Genomic DNA, 22,055 nt, shown 5'->3' with positions numbered 1-22,055 from the left:
TAAGTCAACCACAGCCACGCACACAAAAAAGCCAAAGCCAGAATGCATCAGTTGTATGGATATGGACTAGGAACAAGTCTATCCTAGTGGATTCAAAAGACAGATTGAGTGAGCTGAATAGGGAAGATGGAAAATGCAGCATGCTACAGACAGGTAGTTGTCTTGCTTGTTGTGGACAGGACAGAATCCAGAACAAATTTTCTGTTGCAAGTCTTTTTCCAGAAGCTGTTTCCCCTTACTAAAACAAATCTGACTTGAACCAACGTGACTTTTTAAAAAAGTACATATCAGCATGCACGCCATGGTGCTTGCAACTCTGGCCTCAGCTGTGTGCGTGCACCTTGCCCTCCCAAGAGTCCCATGGCCTGGCAGCTGCCTCCCAGTCACGGCCTCCCTCCCATGCCCACGGTTGCCCACTTACACCTGGCCACCTGCACCGCTGTGCTCTGTGCCTGCAGGAGGCTGCAGTCAGCCTAGCCCGTGCTGCCCCCAGCTGTGAAGGCAACACCGTGCCCTTACACTTGGCCTGACACTGACAGGGTCCCCAGGATGCTGCTGTGGAGCTTCCCGTCCTGCCCACCTCCAGCAGGGCAACCCCCCTCAAGGACCAGAACCAGCTCTGAGGCTGCCAGATGCCACCTGCAGCGGTATGTCACGGGCAGAGGGATCTTGCCATTCGCAGCAGCCTGTCTTTGTAAAGTTTCTCCTTTCTCACTCACCTTCATCAGCCGCTGCACTTAGTCCTTTCCCAAGCACCTCTCCTTGTCTCCACCTTGTGAGCCTCATTTCTTTCTGGCCTACTTCCCTCCATTTCAAGCTTCACACGAGGCAGGCCAGTTGGATCTCTGAGGGGGCAAGGAGAAGGATGCCAAAATATCAGAAAAAAACTTAAGTTCTTTTTTTTTTTTTTTTTCCTGATCATAAAGAATTTAATACCTTTCCTATGCAGCACCTACAGCACATTCTCAGTCTGTTCCTGGGTCTTCACCTAGTACCCTCCCATCACACCTCACTCTGCTGGGAAAGGGGGACCACGACCCCCCACCTAATGCTTTTGTGAACACAAGAGTGCTTCTCTAGTCTTCAAAACAGGCTACAAAAACAAAGTCAATGTCCATGTGAAGCCAGGTTTTGCACCTAAAAGACCTCTCCGCACACACAATGTACAATTACTCCTTTAGGCTGCAGGTCAGAAAGCATTTCAGGAGTTAACAGCCATGCCTAGGTCAGCAGCAGCTTTCCGGCCACTTCATTTTACTTGCCATGTTTATTACAGCAATGAAGCAGAGTAGGCAGTTCAAGTCAGCAGCTTGTGCTGACCTTATGCATCCGACAAGGCTGAAAAAACAGAAGTTCCTTGAACTCTTCTGTTCCTGAGTACTCTTACTGGTGTTCCTGGTAGCCTGGGATCACATCCAGACAGATCTCCCCACAGTGGTATAGGACTTTGTGAGTGCTGTGGGGAAAGTACAACTTCACAGCATTTTACTTCCTTTCTATTCCAACAGAAAGTTTTGGCTGAGGTGATGAGAAACACTCTGGCACTTGCAGATATTCCAGCACTGTTCCATAGATGCCAGCTGTGAAGTGATTCAGCACACAACCCTTCCAGTCAAAATACATTTTCAAAATTCGTTGCAAATTGTCCAATATTTCAAGAACGTACACAATAAAATGTGATGATGCCATCACATTTTCTTTAAACCCTCCACAGGATGAAGTTTCATAACTTTCTCATCCTGGAATTGGTATGTCCAGCAAGGCTGACTATTTTTATTGAAAGCATAAAACGTGCTTACTGAAAGATAGTGGTGATGAACTTGTACCTTAAAGGGTTACATATAACACCCATAACATTGTGAGGGGTATATAGCTTTAACTTTCCATTTAATAAGAAAAGGCACAAAGATGTCTCAAACCCATGTTTGCACAATTTATTCTTTCTTTAACCAAGCTCACAGTTAAAGGAAATTGAGAAGTCAATAGCCTACTGTATCTTTAGATACATTAGAATAAATCCAGACAATGTTTGTGGATTTCTCCTGGGAAGAAAGGAAGAAGCGCCCTTCTGAGCTGACTCACAAAATGCTGCTTGCAGTTTGTTCCTATCTCTGTCTGCGGACTCTGTACGCAACCCCTGGAAGGCTGATATTTGCTGTCTGATGATTCAAAGCCACTTAAGCCAGTGAAGCTGCACCTGCAACCAGGCCAATTTTAGCTTAATGCATTTCTGGTATATGTACTAGCTTATGACAATAATGTAGCCCTCCGGGAACAGTATGCTGTCTTGTGGGCAACACTGCTCAATTGCCTGAATGTCATCTGCCACAGTCAATTTGGATCAGGTCTCAGACATTGCCATTGTAAAATATTGTTGAGGGTTTCTGAAGAGTAACAGCGCTTTAGTACAGTCTGAGTGAGCCTTCAAAATCATAGCTAATGCACCATAGCCAAAATTAACTTCCACTATGCACGAAACCTGCTGGCAGCTCTCCACTCTAGATACTGCTAACCTCTTACTGAACTTGGCATCCCGTATGCAGTGCCAGATTTTCACTTTTTGCCAGTGTTTATCCAGGAGAGTGCTCATGCCAACCCGAACGAGTACCAGCCAGTCCAGTACCAGAGCTAGAAGAGTGTCTGTTTTCACATGCACTCTAGGCAAGTAAAATATAAGTGGGACTGTTTGAAAGCATGGAACTGACCATCAGCTACTATTTGACATAGGCAGCACAATATTTTAAAAATAGAATTTCAGAGAAAGCAACTGTCAGACGAACAATATCACAAAAACTTCAAATTAAAGTAAAATTACACACATCCAACAGCTGTAATTCAATGATAATTTACCAAATTAATCCATCTGAACACAAGAAAGCAATGCCTTTTATATAGAAATGCTTCCCTTATTAAAAACACCTGAAACTACAGGCATTCTTTTCATGTGCAGGGTTTCTCTAAGAAGCTGAGCTCTTTGCAAAGACAGCCCAGCTGTAGCCAGCATGGTCCCTGAATAAGCCTATATTCTCTAACTTTATTTTTCTGTAAAAAGGAAGATGATTTGTGTGGGTTTATCTCATCTGTTGGTTTCATAAAGTCATTATGAAATCTGGCAGGTCATCTACATTCATCTTTCTTGGGAATAATGCTCTAATGCTCCTGACGTGACTTTGTTCAAGGAGCAGCATAGATGTGGTACTCTTCTTTGGGGGATTAATCTTTTTGAAAGCTGTCAGGCTTTTTAGTGCTGTGAAAATTGGTGTTTTTGAGCCATGTCATCTCCTTTCTCTTTCATGTTGGATTTGAGAGCAGCTTTCTCAACAAAGCAGCCCAGTTCTTTTACCTTGGCAGTTTGCAAGGCACCCTGCTGATATAAGCAATCTCATATTTCAAAGACTTTGCAAATCTCTACCCAGCACTGCTTTTTTGTTTGTTTTATCCAATGAATAGAACAACAGCTGATTACAAAGAATGCTGATCCCTCCTTAAAGCATGTTTTGCTGTAAACAAATTATTTCATGACGTGAAACCTAAAATCTCATCTAAAAACAAGGGACAGTCACATGGGCACTCTGCTCTCACTTCTCCTTTGCCCCAATGCACAACCACCAGAATATCTCCCCTGTTCTCTGCAACCGCTCAATATCCAGGAGGAACAAGCAGTAAATAATTGTATACACGCAAGAAAAAACAAAACAAAACAAAAAAAAACAAGCAAAACCCCTTCAAGCCAGTTTCAGGGTAGCTTTAAGCTGCCTTTCATAGAATAAGGGCTTTGTTCTTTTTGAGAGTTTTAATCACGTTTAGCTTCACTCTCTATCTTGCTGCTTGTCTTCCATCTGTTCTGTTGCTCTCAGGCTCCCACAAAAAAAAAAAAAGAAAACACACCACAGGACAAAACATTACACTTTGAACAGCCCAATCATTCGGTTTTATGCCTTGCAAACTTGGGTCTGAAGTCTTTTCAAAAGCACGTTCATTCATATAGTGATCCTCCTTAGTTTTCTTTCACAAATATAATTCAAAGAATTATTTGGTCTTTGGACAACAAACAAAGGTATTGCAGCCTTCTCTGAGTTTTAGCTCGTACCCAGAGCTGAGTGCTATGAACAAAGCCTGCTGTATAGACAGTTAGCTCTACTAACCGTCTTAGACCAAGTTAAACATCTAAATAAGGATTTGAACTTGGATGCCTCAGTAACCAGATGTAAAATGTGGAAATAGCATCAGCAAGAAACTGGGGAAAGCACCAAGGAAAACACTGTACAAGAAGAAAGCAGCTTGGGAAAATAATTTCTGACTCTGACCCACTTTGAAGAAACAGCTCTGCAGCTCCAAGAAAGGCTTTGTTTTCTCATGACCTAGAATATTCCCAACCGATTTAGTCTATGGTCATCATAACGCAGTTGTCAGATGGCCTACAGACCAATTCCAGCCCATTCAACACTGCTAATCTAGCCTCCCTTTCCTTGGTAACATGCTTGGCCAGTTTACCCACCCCCATCTCTGCCCCATGCCTTCCTATACTGGTCTTCCTGACACCTCTTGTATTCAGGATATGCTGGGGGAGAGTATGACTGAAGGAAGAGAGACAGAGGACATACTTCAGGGAAGTTGGGGGAATTTGAAGGGGTTTTAGACATAATCTCTGGCTGCCTTTATTGGTCTACCTTCACAAGAGGCATGGTCCTTGGTTAAATGAAAGACAAAATTGTTATGCAAGCAATACACCAGGGTGATGTTCCAAATTAGACACAGGGAGCAACAGTACTGTGTATTAGATACGGCATGCACCGGTAAGACCTGTAAAGTACACAGATTTCAGAACAGCCCCACAGGAAGGGAGTAATGCTATTTCACATGTGACCAGTGCCAGAGGGAGTCCAACAGGATGGACTGTAAACCCCAGGCTAGCTCTGCCTGCAATAATCTGCAGGGTTGACTCTGTGACAGATTGAAATGCAGTAACAGTGTTTATGCAACTAAATCTTGTTCTAATCTATTAGTTTACGTAACCTTTGCTCATGGACATACTGACTCATAGGTCTCAGAAATCCTAAGAAAATGTTTAACTCTCTCACATCCTTTAGCCCCTGGTTGCCAAGTACACAAGCAGGTTGTCACAGAGATCTCATTCATTCTCTGAGGAAAAGTTAGGTTGGTATGGCAAAAAAGGTATCCACTCAAGTCCTAAAAAGCAACTTATATACAACCAAAAGTACATAGTAAATTGGATAACAGTAGGCAGGAATGCTTCAGGTTAGCATTTCCAATGCACAATGTACCACTTGAACCTTGGGCTAGGACAGGAATAGAAATGGTTTTCTTGGCTCCTAGGGGGGGGAAAAAGGGAAAAAAAAATTGCTTTCGACCATTCAGACACCACCCTTCTCAGTAAAGTGAGTAAACAGTGCCTGTAGGAACGACACTGATTCTTGCTAGCTTGTAAGACTGACTTGTACCCTTCCCGTATTTCTTGAATTTTTTTAGAACATATACCTTAAGCAAGCAACAGGAATGTACAGTGTGCAGCACTCTGGCCGCAGCAGACAGCTTCAGTAATTGCTAGCCTGCCCACATCTGCTTATTTCAGCCCTTCCTGTGAGCACTTACCTCTGTTGGCTTGTTCATCTGGCTAAGCACTAACCTAGGGTGTTTTTTTTGTTTGTTTGTTTGTTTTTGTTTTTTGTTTTTTTAGTATTTGAATTAAAAAATATTAAAAACCATATATATCTGTCAATTGAATAGTTCACATAGCTGCTATGATACTGCCCATGTGGCACTTCTTGCTTCTTGATACCAACACTGTTCCTGATTTCTTTTCTAACAAAATAATCCTTAGCATTGAGGATTTATGGACAGGACAACGTCCATTGATATCATTTGGAATTAGGTGCATTTAGGGCCAAATCCAATTGTATTATGTGTATTGAGGAGACATAATTTATTTTTGATGCACACAAGACACTGATTTATTTGCAGGACAATTTGCAACAATCTCACTGTTTGTTGCAAAAGCAGTGCAAGAATAGGCACGGTGCCTTTTTATACAAAGTCCCCTTATGCATTATGATGGCTTCCCAGTGGATTCTGTGGTCATATTGATTCATTCAGTTTGACAGAAGCTGGGTCAGTCACTTAGCTCTGACTTGTGCAGTGGTTTGTACATTGCAATCCAGCAGAGGGAGCCAAAGAACTGCGAGCTGCCTGCAGCCCCCAGCAGCTGTGCAAAAAGGGGATCACTTACATGGATAAGGACTTAATTAGCTGAAAAGTTTATTCTTTTTCACCTACCGTCAGGATATTCTTGGGACATCCCTGATCCTCGAAATCTCATTAGTCTCACTAAACAGACTGAGATTTTTAGGCACCATTGCTTAATTACTTTTGTTGTTGTTGCTTGTTTGTTTTAACATAAATGCATGGGATGGCATCTGTAAATCTGTCATTACTATACACAAAAGTTTTAGATCTATGTACCTGCAGAAACAATCACAAGTTAAAATAAACAGATTGTATTTGCTCCCCAAACAAAGATCCAATTCTGACATAAATTTATAATCCCATAAGGCTGTATCAATTAGAGCTACGTTAAATATAATTCCTATGCCATTATATATACCTATGCCATTATGCAGAAAAGCACATAATCATATACATATTTGTGATTTTTATATTTTATTTTATATATTTATATTTTATATTATCTTATATATGATTTTGGGCTTTCCTGCACTTCATCCAAATTTCGTGATGCATTTCTGCCTACAGAGATCTATGGTTAGCAATCCCTCCCTTTGCTTTATACTTCTTATACTTGGTTTACATTGTGCTTGGTCTAAATCTGTTCTCTATTCCAGAGGGACTGAAAGTTAGGAAAAAACACCTATTAAAAATTAATAAAAACTAGTTTTGCCTTTGAGCAACATTTGTTCTTCATCGCTACAACTGTGTGAACAGTTCGTTTTGCATGTGTACACAAGTAAACTCACAAGGCCTTGTCAAAGCTAGAGTTTAGATTATTACTACCAAGGGTAGGTGGTATACAAAACTACAAGCCAGACGTTACCCCCAGAAAGCTCTAAAGCCGTGTGACCCAGAGCTTCACAAGTCATCGTCTCTGCAAAAAAAAACAAAAAAAACAACAGTCTCTGTAGGCCTTGCACACATCTGTGAATTTGGTCCTTACTAACAGAAGTCTAGCTAAAGGAACATTTGTACTGTTTTTTTTCTTAGAACAGCAATAGCTGTTAACTTTTTCAATGCAATTTACGTTAGCAAAAATAAACTATGCAAACATGTTACAGTAAAAGCAGACTTAGTATCTCTGAAATTCTTATTGTGAAACAGGAAAGGTCATCTGAAAGCCATAGGAGTTCACATCTTCTGCATTCAGTTCCATATCAAAAAAAGTCACCTTTAAGAGAACTTTGTGTCACTGTATCGATGCACACCAAAGCCCAACACTGGACAGGAGATGGCGCTACAGCCTGCATAAATATTATGATTAGGGAAAACCAATGGTACAGCATACTGTGAGCAGAAGTAAAAATGTAAGGTAGAAAAAGAAACACTGAGTTCTGCAGAATTGGTGATACGCAGACCTATGTGCACTGTCATATCAGTAGGCATACTATGACACTGCTGAGAGAAGACCTGTAAGAAGACCCTGAAGAGGAAGCAAATGCATTGTGTCCGTCTGTCAAGGAGTTAAATACCCAGCAAAAGAAGAGCAAAGTTTGGAGAAGTCTATCTTGCACAGCATGCTCTGCACAAGCTGTAGCAGTACTTCATAAGCTCACAGGCTTCACTGCTTCAGAAAGAGACTGGTGGAACAGATACACTTAGTTGGAAGCTTTGCACAAGCACACAGCATTTGGCTTGACTCTCCATGAAGAATATCAAGGTTAGCTACAGTGTCAGGGGTTTTCCTGGACTAAGTAGAAACCCAGAACTAGGGTTCCTTAATTAGGTTACAGCTGTCTTTTATTTATTTATTCAGCTGTCTTTCTCCCTAGGTCCTTCTAAAGGCACCAAATATAGCAGCTTTCAAAGATTTTTTTTTTCCTCTTCTGTTTTGGCCCTGTCTCTAACCCCAACTGTTTTATACCTGCAGTATTACTGGCTGACCAGTTCTGGATTGTGACCTTGGCCACTCAGAGTGCATAAAGCATTCAGCAACAGCCATCAGGAAAACCACGACAGAACATTTCTTGGAGACCCATTCCCTTCTGGATGCCCTTACTCTTCCATTCCCAGCTTTTCTTTTGAAAGGAAACTGACAAATAGCTCCCAGAATAAATCCACCAAAGGATACTTCATGACAGAGTACATTTTCTCTTATGAAACAGTTACATCTCCAAAGCAAGCTAAAGCTAAGAACTAAATACCAGTTCAAAGCCAATAGTAGGTTGTGGGAAGAAATTCTTATCTCAGTAAGTGTGAATCTGGAGGAATTCCAAATATTAAGCAACCTATAAAATAAGGATAACGATAACTATTACTTCAAAAAGCTTTCATGATGGTTAACTACCAGTAATTAAAGCTGGTGCACAATTCAAGAACCTGGGAACTAAAGGCCCTATGGAAATTCTAAGTATTCTTATTATTTCTGCCTTTCACAATTATGCTTCTTGATGTACATGTAAACCGTTTGTTGTAGTTAGGGTGCCCATCAGTGCTCCCTACAGCTCCATGTCTATTGTGTCCCTGACTGATACACTAGCCTCAAAGTTAGTCACATTGTAATTGGGAAAAAAAATAATATATCCTTCCTTATAGAAGCCATTCTAGCTGAAGGGTACCACCACTGTGAAAGTTAAAATTCACAAATAAAAGGAAGTGGTGGAAAAGGCAGTAGAACTCCCACATATTTCACATAAAACACCTAGAACTGCCAAATGGAATTAATATTTAAATAATTTAACATTAAATTAAAAAATCCTTTCACTGAAAGCAATCTGTTGTAACTTCAAAAGTATTAATTCCAGTAGGGATTAGACTTCAGAGGGAAACTGCCAAATGAACTAAGCTAAAACTACTTACTGTTAGAAGGATCTACTGGTGCTTCTGATTCTACCACTCTATCATCTTTAAGTACTTCTCTATCCTCTGCCATGTGGTGTTCCTGCAAACAGCATTTAGTAATTACATGCAGTCAACCTCACTGTAAACACAATGGTGTGAAATACATTGAGCAAATATTTCACGAAGATATCCAGTTTAAGAAATAAAATCCATCTTAAGATAAAAGATGCAAACATATTTAATTTGGTGTCTCAGAAGCACAGTGAACATATTTTTAAATCAATACATTTTAGAAAAATGTTTTGTGAGAGAATATTGTTTAGACTGAGTGTTCTGACATTTAAAAACAATCTGAATTCATTTCTGACTTTTCTTCCTATTTTTCAGAAGGCTTAAGGGCAACATTATGGCAGCTGATCACGCTTACCTTTTCTACATCTCTCTTCCAGTGCTTATGCCTGCCTTTTCCATGTCAGTTTCAACTTCAATGAAGCTAGAAGAAAGCCTCCACCCAAGCAGCCACAAAAAAAAAACAACAGTATTATCATTTCGGTGTACAAGAGGGCTAAACAACCACCACTGTATTAAGGAAATCACCCATATGCAAAGAGCCATCAAATGCAGCAAGAATCAGTATTTGGTTTCTTCCCAGATAACAAGCTATGTATATTTTCAAAACCAGAAGGCAGACACGTCAAAGTTCAACAACAACAAAAAAGACAAATATTTAAGAAATATATATTCCTAGTTGGAGGCCTGACTCCTTGCTTTTGTTGCTAATACTACAAAAATCATAAAGATGGGAAAATGAGTACCTTTATCCTCTATTCTAAACTAAGACATCTTGGTGATAACCCTGAAGTATAGTAAATACAACTTCACAGATAAAAGACTCTGTAAAAATTTCACTTCTAAAGGCCAAGGTAAGAACCAAGACCTAGACATGCACACCACAAGATACATGTGTTACATTATAGAAAATGAACCAGAAAGTTAGACTATAGTACAACATCTAGCTCCACAAAACATTACACTCTCAGCTTCATCTAAGCTGTTCTAGAGATAAACTTTCTCTTAGAAATCAAAACTATTTTTTCATATGAAGCAGTTGAGAAGCATGAATAATCACAGCATCAGCTGAGAAGCAGAGAAAACGAATTGATCCTGGCCAAGGCTGGAACGTGCAGAATGCATATTTGTTAAAGTGACACTATACACTTGAAATGGACAGTTATTAAAGTGCCACAACTTAGGCAGGAAGTCTCTTAAGACACTTCCAGAATTCTCTCTGATACAATAATAAAGTTACATAATGTGAACACAGGCAAATCAGCTTGGTCTTATATTTGAACTTAGAAATGGGCTTTTTAAACAGCCAAAAAACACCTTTAAAATAGAGAAGCTTCCACTGCCCTTCATAACCTCATGAAAACCTTTCATTAGTGTATGGACATTATGGAAAAGGCTATTTTTGTGCCCAAAAGGGCAGAAAACCTTTGATCATTTAACACAAAGGAGACAAAGGTAGAAAAAAGTAACTGTATTTTTTCCTTCCCCAAACACAAACAGAAGACCTTGTTCCTGGTGGGCTGAAACTCCATTTACCCCCTCTTAAAAATCATAGAATCATAGAATCATAGAATATCCTGAGTTAGAAGGGACCCTTAAGGATCATCAAGTCCAACTCTTGACACCGCAAAGGTCTACCCAAAAGTTCAGACCATGTGACTAAGTGCACAAGTGACTAAGTGTTTTTTCCTATTTAGTTAACATACAGCAGAGCAAACAGGAAGACATATATGATCACCAGGATTAGTTATTTTGACTAGTAAATTTCAATTCTTGGTTTTGAATTCTGCACACAAATGATAACCCAATATTTGGATGTAACCCAAAACGACCTAAGAATTGACAATGATGTTATCAGGCCTGACTACAGTGCATTGCATCACCATGCAGAGTAGCCTCACCAAAAAGGTGAGAAGCCCACTACGAATGTCAAAACAACATTGGCAAATAAAATGTATACATTTGAAACTGTTCAAGACCACTTAAACTGATGCAATAACTTCTAGCTACGCAAGATTAGATTCTCAGAGAGCTATTTTAAGAGAAAACAAACAGCAAAAATCCTGGCGCAGAGCAGCAGAAATCTTTCTGTTAAGAGACAGAAAGGAACCACAATAGAATAGTAAGCACAAAGACGTAACAGACAGGATGAAAGTCTTTTTAGCTACAATGATGCTACTAAATTGTGACCATCTTCCTCCAATATGCCATATCTGAAAAATTCAGTCTCTTAATACCAGAAAACTTTTCTGGAGAGTAGAAAACAGATACCACCAGGAGTTTATTAAAATAAAAATATATATATAAAAATACATTTTATGACAATTCATCAGTATTACAGCAGTAGTATACATAATTAGCAGATATTCCATACCAGTCCTTTTGTTTTTTTGAGGGGAAATAAGTTAAATGCAAAAATCCTTCTTGTAGTTTAAAAAATATTTGCTTCCTTGAGCTAATTAACCTTTCTTCTGCTTGCAATCTTGTTTTTACAGTGTTATTCAGTTGTGGCAGAGGTCAATGCTTCAAAGATCAGGATGAAAATTTAGCAGATGGAAATCCTTTTGCAAAGGATAGCTGTTTTCGTCTAGCACAAAATGGCTCTTAATTTCCAAGAAGTACGATGCTTCTGAATCCGCTACCAGTGAATGACACAGATCTGCTACTATTGTGCTGTACATTATATCTGAGGAAGGCACTGCAAAAGACAGAACAATTTACTTACTTCATACTCTCATAATAGCATCTAACATTTAAGTTCAACATCCATGAAAGCTACACTGAATTACTGGAAATGTAATCTAACATCCAAATAGGATATTAGATTTCAGTTTTCATCACTTTTTAAGACAGCAATGTGCAGAGTGCTTCTCATTAAACTATGCTTGTGAATCATATGCACCACCTCAATAATCCAAACTGAAGTATCATCAGTGGAAGCCTGTCTGATACAACACCATTATAGTTATTTACATAATTAACGTATGGCATCTATTTCTAAAAACTTCTAAGGGATTTTATTTTCTAGATGAGAAATCCATTCAGTAGCTGAATATTTAGAAAACTTTGCTGCCCATAGTATTTCTACCACAATTCATGAAACAGTACCTACTGATCTGTTCAGCCAGTCGGCAGGAATATTGAGGAAGATTTTTTCCATCAACTCAGACACCACATGAATATTAATTTCACATCCTCTATCTTCTGCTGTCATCAAAGCAGGCCTAGGTAAGAAAACACAAGACTCATAAAAGTTAGCTGCAATATTTTTTCTGGTTTAAGTAACATTTCTAAATTAAAGTAATACGATGTAATACTACCCTCGGACATATCAGGAACTAGAAAATCTGTATGCTCTTACCAGTCAAATCTGTAAAGCTGTAATGAGCTTGATATATACTGAACTTCACTACACAGTGTTAAAATAACTTTAAAGCTATTAAGCAAGCCTTACTTTGAGACAACTGCAAAAAACAATCCTTTAAGCAACATCAGCTTTTTTCCTGAAAGACAATGCAAACTGCACCAAATGATGTTTTTAATTCCTGAAAGCATAAACATGTCAAGATGTCATGAAGCTGAACATTTGATGTTTCTGCTAAAGCCTGAATTTCACTTCTTGAGATTAAAGTGGATTGAAGATAGAGCTTTTTAATTGCTAAAATTAAAAAAATCTTCCTTCATTTAAGAAACAAATTTCTCAGGTCAGATAAATGTAAAAAGGAACTGTAATAGCAATGGAAAGCTGAACCTTATCAGTCAACTTGGGAAACGCTCAACAGCCTTGTATTCCAATACTTTTTTCTGGTAATATTCAGGGCAAAAACCTAAACATGCAAACATAACCTGTACCAGATCTGGAAGAAATTCACCTAACAAGTAACACTTGTCCTGATCTGAATAAAAGAGTTGTCTGCACATGAAGTGATAAAAGTCCAGGTCTTCTGAACACTTTTATAAATAAATAAAAAGCTGTCTTGCTCCAGTCAAGTTGCTCAGTTATCTGATGTCTTGTATAAGCAAAATAAATATACGCGAAAAACCATGCATCTAGATGTTTTCTCTATTAATTACCAATTTTATCCTATGAGTTTTAGGGCTACTCCATTTCTAGTGATTTACATATGTTTTCTTTTGTTAGTTGACAGGCAAAACTGGTTCTATCATGAAGACAAACTAATATAGATATTTTTAACTAGATACTAAAAAAAAAAAATTGTTCTGTTTACTCATATCTACTATGCCTTTTCTTGAAGACTTCGGTTGCTGTAATGCTTTCTTAAGATGCAGGACTATTTTAAAGAGCAGAGAATGATCAAAAGTTACACAAATAGGCTTATATTATTTAAATCAAAGTCAAGTAAAATACTATTGAGTATGCAATGATTCACTAATGTAACTCACTATGAAGTAATTTAGGAATAATTTTATAGGAAGAAAACTGATTGAAGACTTATATATCCTAAAATTCTATTCATTCTATGATTGTCTCAGAATTCACTGTACCTACTAGTCTTTCAAGTTACTATGATTCTTAAATTTACTTTGAGCTTTTGAAATGTAACTACTTATTGTTCAAGGTATTTCTACATCAACCAAATCCAAATAAGCTGGAATTTCATATTCTTTAGTAAATATCCATACTCATCTTGAGTCACAGTGCCATCTACTGATAATTTTGCATCCCTGCTCCCTCAGAATATTTAATGAAAACATTTGTTAGTTCTATTCCCAAAAGGCTAAAATAGATTTACCAGTTTAGAAATATGGTTGTGTGTTCACACGATTTCAAACTTAGGCTGAAATATGAGGCTCAAGGAGTTTTACTTTTGTCCTGAACATTCTACTTCATCCTAACTCACTGAAACAGTACTGGATAAACCTTGTTACCGAACACAGTATTCAAAGATAGTAAAAAGTTACATTACTTCCAGGTGACATTCTTTGTTTAAATCTAGTACAGCAATTTATGAACAGATTGTTGAAAATTCATTAGAACACCATAAAGTACTAACCACACCTTAAATACACAATTTGATATAAGTGAGACTTAAAACAGAAAAGTTGTAGTTTATTTCTTTAATAGTATATACTCCAGCTTTATCTTATTTACCTGTAGAATGTTTTTACTTTGTTGTATGGCAAACATCTAAAACATTGCTTGTAGATCATGTTCTCATCTGCCTGTAGTTCCAAGCCACATTTAGCACAGCCTGAATACGTAATCATAGGCAGAGAAGCCAACACACACTCCAGGGAAGTGTCAGCATGGAAGATGAGTTGCCTGTACTGGTCAGTTAAAACAGTAAACTTCAGCTCTATGATGTGGGCTTTCACTTGAATCACTCCTACAGAAACAACAATTTCAATCAAACTTTTGTTCAGTTTTGTAGATAAAGCAAAGTAAGAGGTACAGTTGATTCAAAAGCAAAGTCATCAATATAACCTTAAGCATTTTTTTTTTCTTTAGAAGCACATTCTCAAATATAAGAGATAATTTCAACAGTGAAAATTCATCGTACTTTAATACTACATCTATAAAATACACATAACTCTGTAGTACTTTGTTACTGTTGTGGTAGATCCCAATATAGAAGAGCCTGAATAAAGGATCAAATCACAGAATTTTGCAAAAAAAAAATTTGAAATCCAGCAGTACCAGAAAACAATCAAAATGACTTTGTTAATCTTGAAAGACAACTTTTCTAATGTGGCAGACCAAACATTATTCTGTGGTAATCAAAATATCTTTCTTACGAAAAATTATCAATAGAAGCTTAAGTTGCCTTTATATCACATGAACACAATGGTGAAGACTGAGTTTAAATGCACAGAATGAAATATGGACATTCAAAACAAATGGAAAATGATTTCATAAACACCTATGGATCTCAATGTATGCAAGCAAAGTAAATTTCATATTATACAAGTTTTGGATACAGGTTATAGATACGGAAAAATACTATGAAGTTTGTCACGTGGATTTCCTGCAAGTCAAGTCCATGATCTGATGTATTAGATGCATTCACACAGTATACTGGTAAAATAACCTACCTGTTCTAAAAACTTTGTTCTGAAAAGGAGGTGTGTCTATAGAAGTGGAATATAAGCCATGATTAGATCAGAAACAGAAACTAATTGCTTTGCCTCCACTCTGATTCAGAGATAGACACTAAAAAACAGAGCTTTAACAAGCTGTTTGCTGCTATACTCATAAATAAGAAGTTAAGCATTGCAAAAATCAATTTTACTGATTTATTAAAGTTTAACACCAACCTTAGCAATCCTCTAGGCCTATTTATGAGGGGATGACTGTCCAACAGATTTTTTTGATCTTCTGTAAGAAGTTTCTAATAGCAGTAGCTGTATTACTCCAGCTTCAGGGAATTCAAGAGTATTCCACAATATCCAAAGTAGTTTTCCACAAACTCTTTCAGTGGTTAATTGCATTATTATAATAGTTCACATAGGCAACAAAAGGCAGCACTGCCCCATTTTTTTCAAAGCTATCTTTGTATGACACCACATACCACACCTATCTCAGTTGTGTGCTCCCTGAATGAAGGCTGCATTCACAGTTTGGACTCTCAGCAGAACTATGTTAACTCGAAAAAAAAAACATTTAATTTAAATAAGAAGCATCTATTTTGCTTAGATATGCACCGCACTATACAGATACCACAGTACTAAGAATAACAACTTTACCTGAGCGTTTTTCATCCAAATGTGCTGATAGATTTGTCATTTTCATGACAGGGGTTTTGCTTTTCTGAAACTTTTCTTTAAATTCAATGGCCCTTTTGTCATCATCAAACAAACACTCACAGGATGACCATGGAGTTGTGTGCAGCTCCAAGTCACCTGAGACAGAACTACATTGGACCAGAAGGTATTTAAAGTCCCATAGATGACCTACAGAGCAGAAAACAAAGCAAGAGATTAATTTCTGTATCTTGGTTACTTTACAGAAAACTGAAGTCATTTACAAGATTGACTAACAAATCAGCAAAACATTCTAATACTTTTGGTTCCATCAAGTTTAGGTCAAGCCTCATGAAATATATGTTTTTTCCCTTTCTCTATGAACTTTGCATTAGAATTGCATGGATCCTTAAGAATACCAGAAAAACATTTTCAAGGTTTCAGAGAAGGCTCAAAAAAAAAAATCTAAGCATAAAAAAGATAAGGAACACTTTCATGTTTTTGGAATGGTTCAGGTAGGTGATACTGATGCAGTGTTTGCTCAAATGGGAACATTTTACACCATAATTTCTTGTACTTCTCTTTAAGAATCTCTACTACGCATATTGCTGCTTCTTAGGTTTCAGCAAGAAAATTTTAAAAATCTTTCAAATTTTTTCTGTTGAAGTTCTGAGGGAAAAAGACAGACATTTGCAGAAATAACTGTTATGAGAAAGGATTATTTGGAGAAGAATTGACATCGCAGTGAGACAGAAGTATCCTTGAAGAACCAATGAGCTTGCATGGTACGTTAAGAGACCAGTTCAGGTTCTTGCAGTGGTTGATTTTTCATAAATCATGTGAGCATGTACACTATTATACTGTTTAACCCCTCTGGGGGTACAGCTAAAATGTTAAGAAAGCTACCTATTGCTTTTAAAACAACTTTTTTTCTACAAGTTGTCTCTCATTAAATTATGAAGGCATTCATATAACAAAAGGAAATGCCACTTGTTAATATTTACTTCATCTTAAAAGCTTATTCTGTGTTTTCCCCATCAATCTTCAGTGGGTTCAGAATTTCACCCTATGTTAGTAACAGCTATCCTCATCCTCCAAGAATGCTGGTTTACAGAAATGTATTTGATGTGGTTGGTAGCACATGGCAGATGAGAGTAAAACATATTTACTGAATGTCTGATGATTGTATACTGAAAGCTTCGACCAATTTTTAGAAATAGATGAAAATTTTAACGTTTATTGGCAATGATTTTTAGATGCTTCAAAGCTGTATAATCTTCTGTACTTCAAATATATACACCATTCAAAATTTACTAGTCTCCATCCCTTCCTCTACAAAACTGAGTTACCTAATCTGCCAGTATAAACAGTAACACATGTCCCAGCTGTTCGTCTGTGTCTAGAAGCAAGAATAATATCACGTGCTTTCCTCCTGTAACCCACTCACACTATTAGCTGCTGTGTTGTATATGTTTGTTTTGTATCATGTGAGATATCTTTTTGCTATCTTACAAGAATCAAATGTTCACACTTTGTCTATGATGCATATTTGAACAGTTGAGAAATCACTCTTATCTTGAATTGCAGATATAATCTTTTAATCATTAAAACACAGAACTCTAGCTGGAGAATAAGACATAAGCTTTACCACAATAAACACTTACACTTCAGAGTTGCACCATCTTTTCTGCTTTTCTACTTTAAACATCAGGTAATTACATATTTTTGTCTTAGAAATTACCTGTGGAATCTACTTAATTTTTTTGCAGCTCCAATACATAATATCAAATACTTCAGAATTCTATATTTAAAAACTAATATTCTAGCATACTAAATTTTATAGAAAAATTAAGCATTTATCTAATAAATAGCATATACCTGCCTACACTGAAGTATGCACAAAAGTAAAAACCATGTAGGTTTTATGAAGTAAAGTTAATTGGTTAATACTTAAATTGGACTGTCTTCTTCAGGTAGTCCAAGATGCAGATCTTGCAGTTATGCAATTTTTTTTTTTATTATTTTTTTTTTTTAGGAGTGTGAATTATTACTAAACTGAAGTGGAACTGGCAGAATTCAGAATTTCTACATTTAAAGTCAGAACTCAAGTCAATATTCACTGAGGTTGTTTAACCTTTCTGGGTTTTATTTTGAAACTGACTTTAAGCAGACATGCTCAACACTTCCAGTAATCTGTATCTACTTCCTAAATGTACCCACTGATCAGAAAGGCAAATTCTGGAGTAATCAATTTAAACACCTAGTTTCCAATTAAAAAACCTAGTTTCAGATACTTTAAAAGAACAGTAGTAGGCACTGGTAAGACACAGGCTATGTAGTTCTTACAAGAGATGCTTTTAGTCAGTTAATGACTAGGTTTGTATCTAGGTTTAAATTTTTGAATATACGTGCTTCTACCACATTGTAAAAAGAATACATTGAAGTTCTGTTGCTGATGACACTATTTCCAAATAGTGTTAAAGTTTAAAAAAAACATATACTGCCCTTTCAAGGGGAGTATATAAAGGTTGAATGGGAAATACCACCAGTTAGGTATGTTAAAGCTACTAATAGAATCAAAGAAATACTATTACAAAAACCTACTTATAGGTAAAGACTTTACCTTTTCTCCTTTGAAGTTGAGGGCACCAGGCAGCTCCTGCTCCCCACAGCACCATTCTGTAGTGTTGGTCTCTGCTCTGTTCTACTGTTAGAATAACTTTTCTCTGGCTGCCGCCTCTGTAGCTATACACAGATTCTGGAAAGTTTGAATTTATGACATGTTTGTTATATAGTAGAAAGCATATAAAACATACCTCAACATTAAAATAAAATCATGCTACTGTAACATTTTGAGTTAATTCTAAACAAACAAGAAAACACCTACAATTTCTTCAGGACAGAATGAAAACAATGATTTCTTCAGTAAGATCAATCTAATTCAAAGGAATGCATAAAGAGTATTAATTTACCCTTATCCACCTAACTACTTGGCAACTAGGCATCTCCCTTTAAAATAGCAGGTATCTGAATATCTTTGAGTACCCCTTACTCATCCTAATTGATAGAAGTGGAAAAAAAATGTACTCAATCTCTCAGCAATAGTTTGCCATAATGGGAAACTAAAGTTCCTATGGAATATATTGAAAGAAATATTTCTCAACAAATTTTCATAAAGTTACAGTCATGGACAGCACAAAGGTAACTGTATATATAAACTGAAATGATTAAGATATCTACAGGTAATACCTGTACGTTTCAGTTCCTAAACACTTTTCATCAACCAAATCCTACCATTAAAAACTCTTGCTTTAAATGTCCTAATCATTCTGAGATCTACGTACAATAATAAATTATGGAGATTTCTATCTTCAAATAAATCTCAGTTTCTAATGAGTTAAGGTGACATTGACAGTGATAAAGTCATTTGAATTTCTGACTGATTAAAGCACTAATACAAGATGCCAGTGGAGCATGAGCAAAGTGAAAAGCATTATGTCAAGCACTTAGAAACAGTGGTACTGTAAAGAAAGGAAGACCATCAGTACAGTTAATCAGGGAGAAGACGACAACTCCTTTCCCAGGGGTTAAAAAAATATGGCAGGACAGTGCATAAAGTACTGAAAAGGCCCCAGGCCAGTTTGGTTTTGTTTGTTTCAGAATGTGGAAATGATATTAAGCAGCAGCTGTAAGGCCTGATTGTGAAGTAATGGAAACAAATTACAAATTTTAACGTGGAAAACAACTTCAGTAAAAGGAATCCCAAAATAACCACCTTCATTATTTTAAGTAGTGTGAAAGAACAAAACCCGTCACGTTAAACACATGAATTGCTGACAAAGACTCTTTGAGAAAGCAGTCTTTGCAAATATACAGAGAAATACAAAGGAAACACAAATTTTGTGAATAAGTTATATATTAACGAGGTAGCTTTCTGTTCTGCTTATGCAAAGGAAATATAAGTATTGCAGTAATACACTAATTTCACACTGGGAATTCAGCGTTGAAAATTTACATGAATAGGCATACAAGTAAACACAATAAAGAAATAACACAAATGCAGATATGTAAGACACCAGAAATGCTTAGCTTTAAAAATCTATTTTAACTAGGAAAAAACCAGAAAGAAATAATTAAAGTGTTCTGAATAAAGCATCAGGAAAGAGAACAGTTCCATTACGAAGAAAAGAGCAAATCCTAGAACAGTACATTAAAATAATAATTTCCTCATTTCATTTTGAAAACCACATGATTTAGAGTCTAACCACAAACATTCCTTTAATAACAGGAGGCTTACATGGAAGGTATCTGGAAAGCAAGGTTTGAATTAGTGAAACTTCACTGTCCCATGTGACATTTTTATAAACCAGCCACCTTTTCCAAGCAGCAGGCTATCACAACAACACACCTGTGAGTTTCAAGAGCCATTAAAAACAAGTTTGTTCCTTCACTGTACATTCAGTATCTACCTCTTCTTAGGGCTCTTACTATACATTCCTTAGTGAAAATAACAATCCTTCAGCAAGTAAGAACACTGAGTATCAGTGCTCTGACTGCGTGCTTTTTGAACAGATGTGTACGCTATTGATCAGAGTGTGCAGTAACTTCCCTCAGCAGCTGACTTCGGTCATTATTTCCTTCCTGATTAGTTCCATTTCACCTGCTATGATATCTAAGTGGATCTTCACAAAGGTTTTATTTGTGACTCCTATCAAACACTGGAGTATGGAATGAGAAACAACCAGCAACAGGTAAAAATTAAACAGCCATTTTGCAAGGCAGTTCTGAAGTTCTGAAAGTTGAAGTCCAGTGCATGAACTTACCTGTTAATATGGCAATGCTGACGATTTTTAAGATCAAGTGAACCAATGTATTTGGCTGAAGCTGGTCTAGTTGAGCATACTGAACACTATTCAGTCTCTGAACTTGCCTTCGTGGAATGTGTCCAAAGTGAGGAAATTCTGATGCTACGTATGCCAGTAAGCCATGGAGAACATCACCATCCACTATATGATAAACTTGTATAAAAACAACGAAAATTAGATGGACCACTTTTTTTTCAGCATAGCAGTATAAAATTAATTGGTACATATTTAAAACAGCAAACCCAAAACTTATGAAATTCTAAGGCAAGAAATTATTGAGATTTGAAATATTTGATCCAAAATTAAACTGTATTTTATTTGCCTCCTCTTGATAACATTCCAACATTACGTGCAGTTATGGTATTTTAAGTTACACCAAAACCAGGAAAGAGACCTGGTTTTGTAAGTTTGTAAGGACAGCCTTTTGATCATTTACCCCTGAACCTCTCTTAAATCGCTGACAGCAACAGCTATCAGGAAGACTAAGAACAATGCAAGTTCAATGATACTTCCACTGTATTTTCCCTTAGCCTCTGTTGCTCCATAGCTCGTGTCTCTTTGAAGTCTTTATGTTTAAATAACCAATTAATTATTTTCCCTGAATGTTATCCATTCAATTAAGTCTCTAAAGTTTTTGCAAACAATTTCATCCTCATGAAATCTCAAACCTCTTGCAGTTGAGTCCTGCAATAACTACTGTTTCTTAAACTAAGATCAAAAGATTCAGAGTTTTGAATGTTAACCACTCAACTTTGCCATAAACTTCACATGCCTATCTGATGGCATTGTGGCCACATTTTCTAATAGCTGTTTCTGTAAAACGTTACTGCAGTGTTTTGTAACTCTCAGTCGTTCACATTTTTATTTCACCCTGTGTATTTTGAGGCATTCCAAATAAAATGGACTACTTTGAATAGGTATTTTACTGTGATTTTGGGGGAAAATTTATGCACAATCTTACATTCTTCTGGATTGAGAGCTGAGCAATTCCCCAGATTCAGTAACTGACTAGTAAATGTAGATTGCAGCATGATTTCTCCATACCAAAGATTCTCATACATCATGATATCTGGAGGAAAAAAAAAAAAAAAACAAACATCAATTAATGCATCCAAAATATTGAAGTGTATCATATTATTGGCTATAGAATCAAAAATCTTGAAGTTGGCTTCAGATCAGAACTTTAATTTTGAATCCTCTCCATTCACCTTGCTATTCTTTCAGAACCTCATTATCTACTGTATACTTCATTCTCAAATGGCTACCTCCCCCCCAAAGGATTTCCTTCATTACTGAAGACTTGTTGCATCTCATGGTATGCCAACTATGGCTGACATTTATAATTACAAGGGTCTTGCAGACAATGTTGGCAATGCACATGAGCAAGTCATT

General features: G+C 36.9%; 1 protein-coding gene across 8 annotated transcripts in view; it reads right to left on the bottom strand.

The window, feature by feature from the left end:
- Nucleotides 1-719: 719 nt before the first annotated feature.
- Nucleotides 720-22,055, bottom strand: part of SHLD2 (shieldin complex subunit 2) — a 45,548-nt gene continuing 24,212 nt past the window's right edge. For 6 of the 8 annotated variants that reach the window (XM_072040083.1, XM_072040081.1, XM_027460001.3 and 3 more), the window contains 7 exons: nt 21,625-21,732; nt 20,622-20,816; nt 18,422-18,556; nt 15,802-16,008; nt 14,210-14,444; nt 12,205-12,320; nt 11,358-11,794 (listed from right to left, as the gene is read on the bottom strand). In XM_072040083.1, the coding sequence (XP_071896184.1) occupies nt 11,622-11,794; nt 12,205-12,320; nt 14,210-14,444; nt 15,802-16,008; nt 18,422-18,556; nt 20,622-20,816; nt 21,625-21,732 (1,169 nt within the window). In that variant the 3' untranslated portion in view covers nt 11,358-11,621. Of the gene's footprint in view, nt 846-9,045; nt 9,128-9,454; nt 9,533-11,357; nt 11,795-12,204; nt 12,321-14,209; nt 14,445-15,801; nt 16,009-18,421; nt 18,557-20,621; nt 20,817-21,624; nt 21,733-22,055 lie in introns of those variants that run through there. The other 2 variants (XR_011810345.1, XM_072040086.1) reach the window with 2 other exon arrangements.

Source organism: Anas platyrhynchos, chromosome 6, assembly GCF_047663525.1.
Source record: "Anas platyrhynchos isolate ZD024472 breed Pekin duck chromosome 6, IASCAAS_PekinDuck_T2T, whole genome shotgun sequence".
NCBI classification, from domain to species: domain Eukaryota; kingdom Metazoa; phylum Chordata; class Aves; order Anseriformes; family Anatidae; genus Anas; species Anas platyrhynchos.
The sequence above is the reverse complement of the archived record's forward strand: the minus strand, read 5'-3'. Positions and strand labels throughout refer to the sequence as shown.